Raw genomic sequence first — 13,518 nt, forward strand, 5'->3', positions numbered from 1 at the left:
AAGTGTATGAGTTTAGAAGTTAGTTGAATCGAAAGTTAAATGAAAAAATGTAAATGTATGTGAATAAGAATCAGAATTATAGAATACTAAAACACTTCTCAAATAAATAAGTTTGAATATTTAAAAATATATCACTATTATTTCCCACTGCCCTTTATGATCCAATGAATAATTTTCCATTTCTGCAAATGGAATCCAGAAAATCGTGCATATACATTACGTGCTTATTAAAACCAATTTACTTCAGTCAAACATAGAATACAGATATTAAAGATTTAAAAAATATGCCTACACTATTTTATCGTGTTGATTTGAAACAGTGGAAGACAACGCTAACTGACCAATGCCGTGTCTAGTAATAGCATTTTGTGTCCAGTTATAGTGATCAATTACCGCCCGCAGCGTTATCATCTTCTTGTTTCAACACACTGTGTCTAATTTTACATCCTTTCGTGTTACAAAAAAAATGTAGTGAAATATGGAATTATGACTAACATCGTCACTCTCATCCCTTTTAATTTTTGTGACAATATATCTGTTTATGTAATTTTTGTTAATTAGTATCAATTGTGTAAATTTTTCGTTACGACATGTTACAAACTGTATTGTCGATTTCATCGGTAAATTATTGTTGTAAAATATTAGTTTCATAAAGCGAGAATAATAAATGTATACAAATACAGTGATGTATTATTTTCGGCAGTACAATGAATCGCACATCGGCAAATGATGATCGATGATGAACGATTAATACATCTCGTTCACATTGAAATGTGTATCCGATTGGAAATCTCCACGAAATGTGTTCACAGCTTTGTCTCGTATCCCATTGGGTCGAACCGTACTGACAGGACACGGTGAAGAATTTGAAAAATGCTCAAATGATAACTTACTCCCAAGGGACGCATTTTCGTAGACCACCGACATGAATGTTTAACATCTTCGTGTGTGATTTTTTAGTTATATAAATTTGTAAGAGTGTGTGTATAAATGGATTGAATTATGTGTGTAACATTTTTAAATAAGAGGATATGTAAGAAAAAACTTATTAATTTTTCATCGAAGTTCATGAATATATTTATATAATATATATTTTTTAAATAAGCATTTGAACACTTGGTTCAATTAAATAAAATATCTTCTATCGTTTATATACAATTTGGTACAAAAATCATATCATATTTACAATAATATACACACAATTGGAATGCTGGAAAATATACATTACTTTCCTTTAAAACTCTACACAAGCGTTAAAACATTTAAGAGTGAAATATTTAAAAAATAATCTATAAACTACATACGTGTATTTTCAATCACTGGGACTGGCGCAAAAATGTCGCCATAATTAGAAAGGGATGTAAAAATAAACGAAATTTTTACCCTAACTGTCAACACGAGATCAAACATCAAATAAAACATAAGAAATATAACAGAAATTAATGTATAAAATTTACATGATACATAGGTACACAATCAGTCAGCGTTTAATTTTTTATTGCAACGAATCACTTTGGCGAAAGGGCGAACGGCTCGCGTGCGTATCACGAGTCCCTGGAGATGACTGTGATGGGTTTGTACATGGGCGTTCCAGGCTCAGGACTTCCAGGAGCAGGCGCAGGTGCTGGTGGACTTCTCGAAGGTACTGATGCCAAACCAGCACCCAGAGATTGAAGTCTCTGGTAGAATTGCGCGGCATATGGAGAACAAGCCGGCGGCGCATGGCTCGGAAGACTTCCGGGGAATCCTCTAACGAAACCGGGATGAATCGGTAAACCTCCCGACGGCCCTGGATAGAGTCTGTCGAGTCCGAATCCCGGCGTAGGTAAAGGTCCTGCTTTGGGCAGAGCCAAACCTGGTCCGTAAGGTCCATATCTTTGATACATAGAAGCTAAAAGTGCAGGCGACGGATACAATCCGACGAGATGAGAGTACGGCCCAGCGGGAGGGTAAAGGGCATGCGCTCCAGCAGCCAAAAGGGCACTCCGTTTAAATGCAGCAAGACGTGCGCGTCCAGCCGCGGACGATCTTCTCCGAAGTTTGCCAGTAGTGCCCCCGATGAACACGTCTTCAGCGGAAGAATCCAGCATCCAATAGTTGCCCTTTCCGGGATCGTCGTAGTGTCGTGGAACTTTCACAAAACATTTGTTCAAACTGAGATTGTGTCTGATCGAGTTTTGCCAACCTTGTTTGTTCTCTCTGTAGTAGGGGAAGTTTCTCATGATGTACTCGTAGATTCCGTTGAGCGTTAATCGTTTTTCGGGACTTTGTCTGATGGCCATCATGATGAGAGCGTTGTAACTGTAAGCTGGTTTTTCGTTGCCGGTTTTCTTTGGTTGGTCTGTGTTCTCTTCTGTGTTTGCCGATGATCCCAGCGAGCAGTCGAGCGGGGGTGGTGTGCCTGTGACGTCTAGTTCCGAGTCAGATTCTTCATAGTCTCGTTCAGATGGGGTGTTTTCAGGCGAAGGTGGTGGAGACCGGGCCGGTGAAGTCGGCTCGGTGCCCTTCAGCAATAGAGAGCTGATGCTGAAACTGGACTTGAGTGGCTGCCTAGCCATGATAGGATACACGCTGACGGGAGTGTTTTCGATATTCACCATTGTATCACAAATTGGTCACAGAGCGGGGGGGTGCACGGAAGATCCACTGTTACGGGTAAGTTATGTTGACGTAACGCGAAAATAAAGATTGGTGGTTTTTGCAAAATTCGCCGTCGCGAAGCGATAACGAACGTACTCGACCAGACGACGGCGAACGACTAACCGCTGGCACGTTTGGCGGGGGTTATATAGCGGAGAAAGGATCCTCCCCGTGTTTCGAAGCGAACCAATCAGTGACGAGCTGGGCACGCCTTTTCTCCCCCCACTTAGCATCCCTTCACCGACTATTGTAGTAACGCACAACTCGCCCAGAGATGGTTATCTGATGATAAAAGTGACACAAAATTGATGTTTCGAAATGTATCGGTTTTTTTTTCGATTGAAAATGTTTCACAAAATGACAGTTTTTAAATGCACCGTTGAATTTTAAAAAGTGGTTATAAATATAATAAAACACTTAAAACAAAATAATCAACCGTATTTATGAATACTTTTATATAATATCTTATATATAACTATCTTTTAACAATCTTTCTGTCAGGCGACGACTTACTGATGCTACATTCTTCTTTAAGCTCATAAATGGTTTCCTTGATTGTTCTGATTTACTGTATAAGGTTGATTTCAGGATCCCAGTTAGGTATTCTAGACACGTTGCACTCTTTTCACATAATCCTTTCAATACTAATTCCCAAAAATATTTTTATCTGCAGCGTGTGTATCGTATGCTTAACGCGGAGCTAAATGAGGTTGATCTGCTTGGTATTTCCCTACATCAATTCAGGACTAACATCAAGAGAATCTTGACCGATTGTTGATGTATTTCTTCTTCTATTATATTTTATAACCTTTTTCCAATATTTTAATACTTTAATTTTAGTTATGCAATGTGCTATTTAGTCATATTATAGCTTTCATTCTTTTCCTTTTCATTTGTTTATCTTGTATTTACCTTTTTTATTTGTTTATCTTTGTAAATTTCCATTTCTTCTGATATTCTATTTTATAACCTTTTTCCAATATTTTAATACTTTAGTTTTACTTATGCAATGTGCTATTTGGTCATATTATAGCTTTCATTCTTTTCCTTTTCATTTGTTTATCTTGTATTTACCTTTTTTATTTGTTTATCTTTGTAAATTTCCATTTCTTCTGATATTCTATTTTATAACCTTTTTCCAATATTTTAATACTTTAGTTTTACTTATGCAATGTGCTATTTAGTCATATTATAGCTTTCATTATTTTCCTTTTCATTTGTTTATCTTGTATTTACCTTTTTTATTTGTTTATCTTTGTAAAATTCCATTTCTTCTGATATTCTATTTTACAGCCTTTTTCCAATATTTTAATACTTTAGTTTTACTTATGCAATGTGCTATTTAGTCATATTATAGCTTTCATTCTTTTCCTTTTCATTTGTTTATCTTGTATTTACCTTTTTTATTTGTTTATCTTTGTAAATTTCCATTTCTTCTGATATTCTATTTTATAACATTTTTCCAATATTTTAACACTTAAGTTTAGCAATGTGCTATTTTGTCATGTTATAGCTTTTATTCATTTGTTTATCTTGTATTTATCTTTTTCATTTAATTATCTTTGTAAAAATCTGTGATTGGACTCGGATGTTATATATATATTATATATTCCCTCTTTGTTTTTATGCATGCATACATCTTGTTGCCTGTTGATATTTCAATAAATAAAATTTTAAAAAAGTATTTTTACATCCAAAGTATATTTACATACATATGTACCTACATATGTGGTTGTGAAAATAAATAAATCTCGCCTTCTCCGAAGTAACAATCCTATATTATTTTACATTATAATCTTTTAATTTACGATGCTAAAAACATACACAATATTATTTGTTCGTTGCAGATTAAATTAACAAAGGATGCAGAGTTGTAAATTACCTGCTGTCGCATTTTATTGCTTATTTTGAGAAGAGTATTTGGTAGCCGGTCAAAATAAATGAACATGTCTATTTTTTATATAAATTAAGATTATTGAATGAATGAACTAAATTAAAATCCATATTATCCAAAAGAAGAAAGTATTTTAGTCTTCTGCTAATGGTAAACTTTTCTAAAAATTATAGAATGTGTTGTAAATTATCTGCTGTCCCTTTTTTTGCTATTGTGAGAAAAGGATTTGATAGCCGGTCAAAATAAATGAAAACGTCATTTTTTTATATATACTAAGACGATAGAATTAATGAATGCCGAACTGTATTAAAATCCATATTATCCAAAAGTAGAAAGTATTTTACTCTTCTGATCATGGTAAACAACTTCTCTGTAAAGGATAGAAATGTGTTGTAAATTATCTATTGTCGCATCTCAAATACTTATTTTGAGAAAAATATTAAAGTTGCCAGTCAAAATAAACGAAAACGTCAATTTTTTTCGATATAAACTAAGGTGACTGAACGGATGAACGCCGAACAAAATTAAAATCCATATTATCTAAAAGAAGAAAGTATTTTATTCTTTTGCTAATTGTAAACATCTTCTATAGAAAGGATAAATGTAAGTAATCGGTATTTACATTCATAAAAACAGCTTCTTGTGTGGTAGGCAGACTTGTATTTTCCCCAATAAAGACAGGTAGACAAAGCTATACTGTGCATTTAAAAGTTAAAAGGGTTTTATTTTTCAGAGAAATCTTATAATCCGGAATTGTTTATGACCGCTTAACGGTGACCGTCAATGATAGCAAATACTTATCTACTGTTTCCTGAAACTTCTCAATGACACTTTTAAAAACAAACAAATATTGGATATGGATATCAAAAGATAAATTATAAATCAGGCGTCAAATTAAAAATTAAAACATTTATATCACTAGTCATATTTTTTTAACTTTTATCCAGAAAAAAAATTGTTTCAACACTTGATTGTATGTTTGCATTATGTATGTATGTATGTATGTAGATACTATCTACATACGTCCTACATACATATGTATATAAAAAATGAGGCTAAACTACCTGTAAAAAGGTAGCTTTCTTACATGCAGGCTAAGTGCAATCATGCTAGAATTCTTTAAAAACAATCACTCACATTTTGAAATAGGTAGCTAAAAACGCAAAAAATATGCAAATTTTAATGCATTCGGAAACAATGAAATATCAGCTTTGATACTTTTACCGATAACAAAAAAGTCGTTAAAGTGAAAAGAATACGCTTTGGGTTTTTCCACCTACATAGTTTGTAGAATTATCTATATATTGGCATTCATTTTTTTTATTAGCTTTATTCATTTTAATATCACTTCAGTTTAATATTTCGAATAGGTTGGAACTGCCAGCAAATGCGCACATCTCATCCATTATTTCCCAGTGCAAAAGTCATGCAGGATCTCTAATTGACACTGAAGTGAACTGTCCCCGTGACATTTGATCTAAGACATTTAGTACAAATTGACTCGACGGGCGGTAACGCTTCCTACGCGCACTCATACAGATTGAGAGCCACGGCTCTTGTCCGCAAATGTCGAGACGCAATTGCGACAAATTTTCATTCGTAATGGACTTATGAATGGACAAACAAATTTCACACATATACGCATAAAATTTCCACCCACATAATTGACTTTATTGACATATAAACTCTGAAAATTCTGAACCGAGTTATGTACTTCGAAAATATCCATAGCAACAAAATTATGTAGAAAATAGTAAAAAAAAAAATACATTTATTAAAGTATCACAAAATTTGTTATTTAAAAGTTACAATTTTACTATAAGAATTATTTAATAGGAAATTAAATAATTCTTCATGTCGACTAAACAATCGAAAGGAATGTGCGCGTCAACATGCTGTGACTCCATTTTATTTCCCTAAAATTGAACGTTTCATTGTAACACCCACGTTCAAAGCACTACCGTTCGAATCAGTAACTCTCAAACGCCTATCTAAAACTAATCTTAAGTGCTAAGAGTTATCCAAAAAACAGTAATGAAAATTTGTTTTAGTAAAGCTGTTGATGTTTTTTCGTAAATATTTATGACATATTATTATTTAAATAAACAAAAATAATAAATACCGAACAGAAAAAAAATTAGATAAAGAGAAACTACGTATGTTTAGTTAGTTTACATAAATAAGTAGGTACTTTGAAGCTCAACTACCTACAAACAAACAAAATGAGTTTAGGGGTTTAAGATTTGTTTGGAATTTGTAAGAGTGTGTAAAGGCGATTATCACATTTGTTTTCTTTGCCTGATAAATAATTGTTTCAAACAATACACACATTAAATAAAATAGGTAATACTATTATAGTTAGATATATGAAATATTCTATCCAATTGAAGCCAATTAAAATGTATCCATTGGTTGATTTAAATAAAATTTAATTCTGATTAGTCAAACGACGTGGAAATATTCGTAAGTATTAATGGCAATCACCAAGAAATTAAAAATATATCTAATAATAAACATAAGCCGTTAAATTTGAAAGTGGCCTAAGTCCACTTTTCTCCATTTCAAGAAATATTTCTCGAAACATCAAATATAATGTTTTGTGTTTAACAATATTTAAAAATAATGGTGGTTTTTAATATATTTATTCACAAAATTATTATCTAAACTGAAAATTGGACTTCCGCCACTTTCAAATATAGCGTAAACAAGTAGGATGTGCATCTGAGACTATTGAAATGTATTTGATTATTTCTCAACGGTGTTATATTTCAGTGAATTTAATTAATATTCATACAAATAAAAATTTACGGCACAAAAGTTTGAGAGCCGCCGATTTGGTTAATGAAGTGGAGTTTGTGAGACAGTGCGTGCATGCTCGGCCATCATCACGGTCTCAACAAGTGATGAACTGACGGTAATAATATTAATAAATCGTGATTAGCGGTGAGTGGCCCTCCGGGTCATAGTGTTTGTCATAAATGACCTCAGTGGCCCTCTGGGTCCAGAGGGACTCACTCGGAGCGTCTTACCATTCGTTAATTGCATCACAACAGATGTGGGCATACGCAACATCATGATGTAGATATATGTATGTACATACATACATACATATATAAAATAGATTGTACTTATGCTTACGAAACTAATAAATTATCATAATTATTAAAATTGTATTATATACCTATATATAATATATATATTTACGGCATTTTTATAATAAATAATATTAAAAAAGTTAATTTATGGGAGAAAAATCATTTCGAGACCAAATACATCAGTTCATCTTTTTGTTTCAAAGCAATCGATTAGTGTCCTTGAACTGAAATAAAAGTTTGTACGAATTCGATCCAAATTGACGATAATCATTGGCGTGGGACACCCGTGATACAGTAGCAATCAAATTGACGTTTGATTGAATCTATTGATTGTCATCGAGTGGGTCGCCTTTATTGTCGCCCAGCTCATCATCAAACAACACTAGAAGAAATTGATTTCGAGGGATTTGAACCCTGTTTGGCCCTATTGACGACATTCTAAGCTTAATTGAGTTATAACGACTGCAGTGTATCAATTTAAATTCGATGTTCGATTAAATTATAATAAGATTCGAACTCGATTGAATCTTCCGAATCGTATGCACATACATACTTATATGTATGTAGTTTCGTATAGCGTGTGATTTGAAACAATATATAATTTACACCTCCCGTTGGTTTAAATGAGAAAAAAAGGCTAACGCGCTAATAAGATTTATCTATCGAATTAACACATGTCAAAGCATATATAAATATTTCTTGATTTTTTTTTGTTTTTGAGGTCGTTATGTTTCTTTTTATTCCACCCCCCACCTATCTGAATAGTCTCGTTTATTAGAATATTAGTTCATATGTGTGTGTATAAGAATGCATACATTTTTATTATGTGTTATACCTAAACACATGCATACATATGTATAACACGTATAACTATTTATAATCGAGGTGCAATATCCCCTTCGTTCCGCTCGGTTTTGATTCAGCTATTATAAACCTGGATTTATATTTTTCTTTTACTTTACAAATTAGTCACATTCTATATAGCAGTGCTTCCCAATTACTTTCATGTCACGACCCCATAAATTTGAAATAATTAATTCCCGACCCCTAAAAAATTTTTTTTTCTAGTTAATAGGTTTATTTGGCAGTAATTATTACAATTATAATAAACATACTTATATTCAGTACAAAATTATAGGAACTTGCTTAAAAACATTTTTTTCAAATAAAAACTATACACACATGAAACAATTTAATGCGATAAATGAGGTCGCATGTTTTTACATAACAAATCGATATCGGGTTCAATGTCAGAAATGCTAACTCGCAAAGCATCTTCCAAAGTCTCCGTGGAAAGGCATGACCTTTGCTTATTTTTTAATATAAGTAATGACGAAAATGCTTTTTCGTATAGGTACGTATTCGCGAAAGGAACAAGAGTTACCAGGGCTTGTTTTCCAATAGCAGGATATTCTTGCTGTCGCCTTAACCAAAATTCTGAAATACTTTTTTCATTAAATTCCACTTCAAGCAAATTATCTGATCTGATATCGATCAACTCTTCTTGGGCTGCCCACGTAATATGATCATATTTTAAGGACTTGGCAAATGGTGTTATTATCCAATTGTTCCTTTCATCCTCATTCAAGTTTGGGAAATATTTCCTTAAATATATGTATACATTCCTTAAATATGTAATGCGGAAAAATATTCATAAATGAATATTTGTACTTTCTATTGAATATTTTCGCGGCCCCCGCGAGAAATCCTACGGCCCCCTAGGGGGTCGCGACCCTCAATTTGGGAAGCACTGCTATATCGTACCGTTTGTAAAAAGACAATGTTCATATGTCTAGATAAATGTACGTATGTGCTCTCGTTTTGTTTGCCATTTGAATCAATAATTGATTTATTTTAAAATGTTTGATTGTTGTATTATTATTATTTTAATTAAATATTGAAAAATAAATTATCTTTCACCTTGGGGAATTCGTTTTCAATTTAAAAATGATTTTTTTTTATTAAGAAACGATATTGATTTAGTTTTGCTTAATAAGTCACACAGGTAATATTTTGATATTCACAAATTGACGAATTTTTTATATAATTTGAAATTAGAAAAATGTGTGGAATTAGATGGACGAAAATGGGCCAAAACAGACGCGCATGAAATCATGTTGGAGAGGCCTTCGTCCAGCGGTGAATGGTGAGTGGCTGTGAATAATGATTATGATATGCAAATGGAAGCTCATAGAATTTAATGGGCTTAAACAATAATATTTTGCTGTCCTTCTTGCCTCAAATTTTATACATATTTGTACATAGGCTTACCATACGTCCTAATTTGACAGGGACTGTCCCGGTTTTAAGATATGATCCCGTCTATTTGGTAAAAATTAAAATGTGCCGAATGTAAATATGCAGCACAAAAAGTAGAGCAGAATCTTCTACTCAGGTACACAACAATGAATTTACTTGGTCTGAAATTATAGCTTCAGATGAAAAAAAAATGAAACTCTTTCAAATATGTAGTAAAATAAATATGGAAAAACTGTTTGATGAAGTGGAGATTGCAAAAGCTTTTTGGTTGAAAAAATATAAAAAATACAAGTTGTGAATTGAAGTTAATACTATTTAGTTATTTCAAAGAAAACAACATTTCATTGTCCAATTTTGTCCAAATTATAGAATACATTTTGTGTTATTTAGCCTTTTTAATCACAGGTACATATGTATGTACTTGGCCTAGAAAGAGCCACTCCTCATATTGTACAAAAGAGATACATAAAGTTTTGGAATACAAAATAAATCGTATAAATATGTACCATTCATTAGACACAACTATGTATCTAATTTTTTTACATTGCTACTATGTATGTATAAGTATGACTCTCCATATTGATTTAATTATTTAATCATATTAATTAGCATAGCATGTTTGCTTCACAAGATCCAAATCTCTCACCCCCGATTAAAAGGTTGACAAAGTCTGCCCGTAGTGAAAAAAGAACTATCCGCTGTTCGAAAGCCAGTTTGTAGCGAGCGAACTCTCGAAAATCGTTCGTCGGCACTTTTGTGAGCGCGCATTAATAACTGGGCCCCAATGGCGCGCCACAATTTTTTATACATCTCATTAAAAAAAACCGGGTATTTTATTATTGGAATTTTATCCTGTAATTTAAAACGGCCGTAATCCGTGTCACCACTTTGGCGATTTATTACGAACACCACAGACGCCGACCAACGGCACCGCTGATGGCTTAAACGTCTTTATTAAACGCCGAATATATACACTATACATTATTATAGAATATATTATAATAATGTAAAGTGCACCCACGTGATATTCAAACTCGAACGCAATACATACCGAACGAAAATAAACAAACACGGAGATGTTGGTGCAGCGCTCGAGTCGACCGATGCGAAACGTGTTTTCCAACTTTGTATTTCATATCGAGATGTAAGCGTTTTTGTCTACGATATTGCATAAATGTGTTTACAGGCTTAGCATCGGATACGCTCATAAAAGATCATACATAATTAAAAAAAAATCGTATTAAAAAGCACTTGAATACGTGAATGTGATCCTCATATATACATTTGCATAGTTGCGTGAAATATAATAATAGATATAATAATTATATACTTTAAATCGTTTCACAGATTAAGACATATTCTCCAAACTAGCTACTTGTACATTGTTGTAAATTATGTACATATAAGTTGGGTTTTTTTAGTTTTAACTTGTGAAGCAATAATTTAAAAAAAATGTATCTACCTGATGCATTTCAATGTTAATAAAAACCGATGCACTCTAATCAGTTGTATTTTTATGGTTTTTTTTTTAGAAACATGGTTAAATTACCTATTGAAATAGTGAGTATTCTACCTGCTTGAATGAATGTCAAAACTTAAAAAATCATTACAAAATATTAAAAATACGGGTTTAACAAAATTGTCTTTTTTAATACGCAGGATGTACGTGTCTGTAGATTGCATTGAAGTCAAATAAAAAATACAACATGTTACCAAATAGATACATATAATATCGGTATTTAAATATCGATTTAGTTTGACAGCTTTTATTTAATATAATGATGTGTGTATGTGAATAGTCTCGCTCTCGATCTGATGCTGTTTTGTGAATCAGTGGCGGTGTTAGTTACATCGTAGGGTGTTTGGCGATCCACGAAGATGGCCGCAAGTAATTATGTGATATTTACATGCGGCCACATTGTGTGAACGATAATTTTATTCATTGCATCCGCAGGGACCGGACTATTTTTCATCTCGGGTCGCTCGCGATGAATCGCATGAATCGCATCCGTGCTGTGACCACGATTCCAATGGACCAATTCGATAAGTATACTCCACTGATACAAATCAGGTATTTTTGGTAACGTTACAAATTTATATATTTTTAATTTTGGGAATTCCGCTTACAAATCTGATTGAGTCATAGCGAGCAGGTGTTGATTCTAATTATTGAAAAATTGAAATAAATTATTCACGTTCGGCAAAAGTGTGGTTAGCCTACATTATATCGACAGGAGAAATAAAACGGTCGATTTATGAACTTGTGTGTGCCATTTTTGTCTTATTTTCAACTGTGTGTGTGAAATAAATAAATAAAGTTACACACGGTGAGGTATTGGATCATGCTGATAAGTTGATTAGATATGTTGCCGTATATCAAATATTTTTTTATTCTAAAAATAATTATATAAAACCAGAGGTATGCTTTTAAGTAAAATTTAATTTAATTTCTTCATTAAAGATCTATTGATTTGACTTGAATGATTCCTTACAGCATTTGTTTGTAATTAATCGTACAAATGTCCGAACTAATTAGAAATACCTTTGTCTGTTTGTAAGACACCAAAGCACACATGTTTTGACAATAAAAATATCAAAATTAGCACCTGCTATTCGATCACATCGAGTCGTAAAATGTTTCAGTCGGGCAATTAAGCAATTCTTCAATACAATTAAATCGTTGACGATTCGATTAAGAACCGGATTTTCTTGCGGATCGTCTTTGTCGGCTTTTTTATTCACAAAACAAACTCGCGCTATGCGAGTACGATTTACATACGTTATGTATCTGTTTTTCAGTTAGTACTTATTGTCGATGTTTTAGTCGTTGAAACGCATTTGTCATTCGTTCTGCGCTGCTTTGAGAGGCTGTTTTGTCTCTTTGATGTTTCTCAACGAACACCTGACATGTTTCTTTAAACCTTTCACGAGTCACAATGCGCGGCATGTCCATGTTTTCGTGCGATACACAACTAAAACACGTCGTTTATATCTATTATATTATATAATACAATATAGATATGTATATAAAAGAAGACACAACGCCGTTTATTTTTTTGCTTTGAAACTCGTGATGTAAACAACGCATGTTGTAAATTGCAAACATCATCAATCGAAGACTGAGTACAATAACTACATATGAATACAATATTGCGTATTTAATGATAGGATTCTGGTAATTTCTTCAACAGTCGAATTGTCGAATATGATAAATGTGAAATTCTTGAAAAAATATGTTTAACATTTTGATTTCATAATTAGATTAAGAAAATCTAAGATCTATATTTAAAACCTTTCTTATTACGTATAATCATCAAATTATTTAAATAAGTGAGAAAATGAGCTTTCTTCCGATTGGTAAATGTCGAAAAAATCTAGGCAGAAAAATGTGTATAAAGTAGCGTAAATTAGAAAAAAATACTGTACATACATAATACATAATATGAAAACAGTATGCTTTATGTAACAGTTCTTTGTAGATCATTTCAGATGTTGATGTATCTGTTAATAAAATGCATTTTTTTTAAATCAATTAAAAATCTATAAAAATATGTTGAATCTCCTTAATGGATAACAAACATATCAAAATTCGGCCAAAATTAATAGTATCGTAATTAAAATAAGTAATAG

At 32.5% G+C, this 13,518-nt stretch overlaps 1 protein-coding gene across 1 annotated transcript; it reads right to left on the reverse strand.

The window, feature by feature from the left end:
- Positions 1-1,260: 1,260 nt before the first annotated feature.
- Positions 1,261-2,745, reverse strand: LOC143911738 (fork head domain transcription factor slp2-like). Its single transcript, XM_077430753.1, has one exon. It carries the CDS (start codon positions 2,598-2,600, stop codon positions 1,545-1,547), a length of 1,056 nt encoding a protein of 351 aa, XP_077286879.1. The 5' UTR covers positions 2,601-2,745; the 3' UTR covers positions 1,261-1,544.
- Positions 2,746-13,518: the final 10,773 nt, after the last annotated feature.

This window comes from Arctopsyche grandis, chromosome 5, assembly GCF_051622035.1.
Source record: "Arctopsyche grandis isolate Sample6627 chromosome 5, ASM5162203v2, whole genome shotgun sequence".
Lineage (NCBI taxonomy): Eukaryota > Metazoa > Arthropoda > Insecta > Trichoptera > Hydropsychidae > Arctopsyche > Arctopsyche grandis.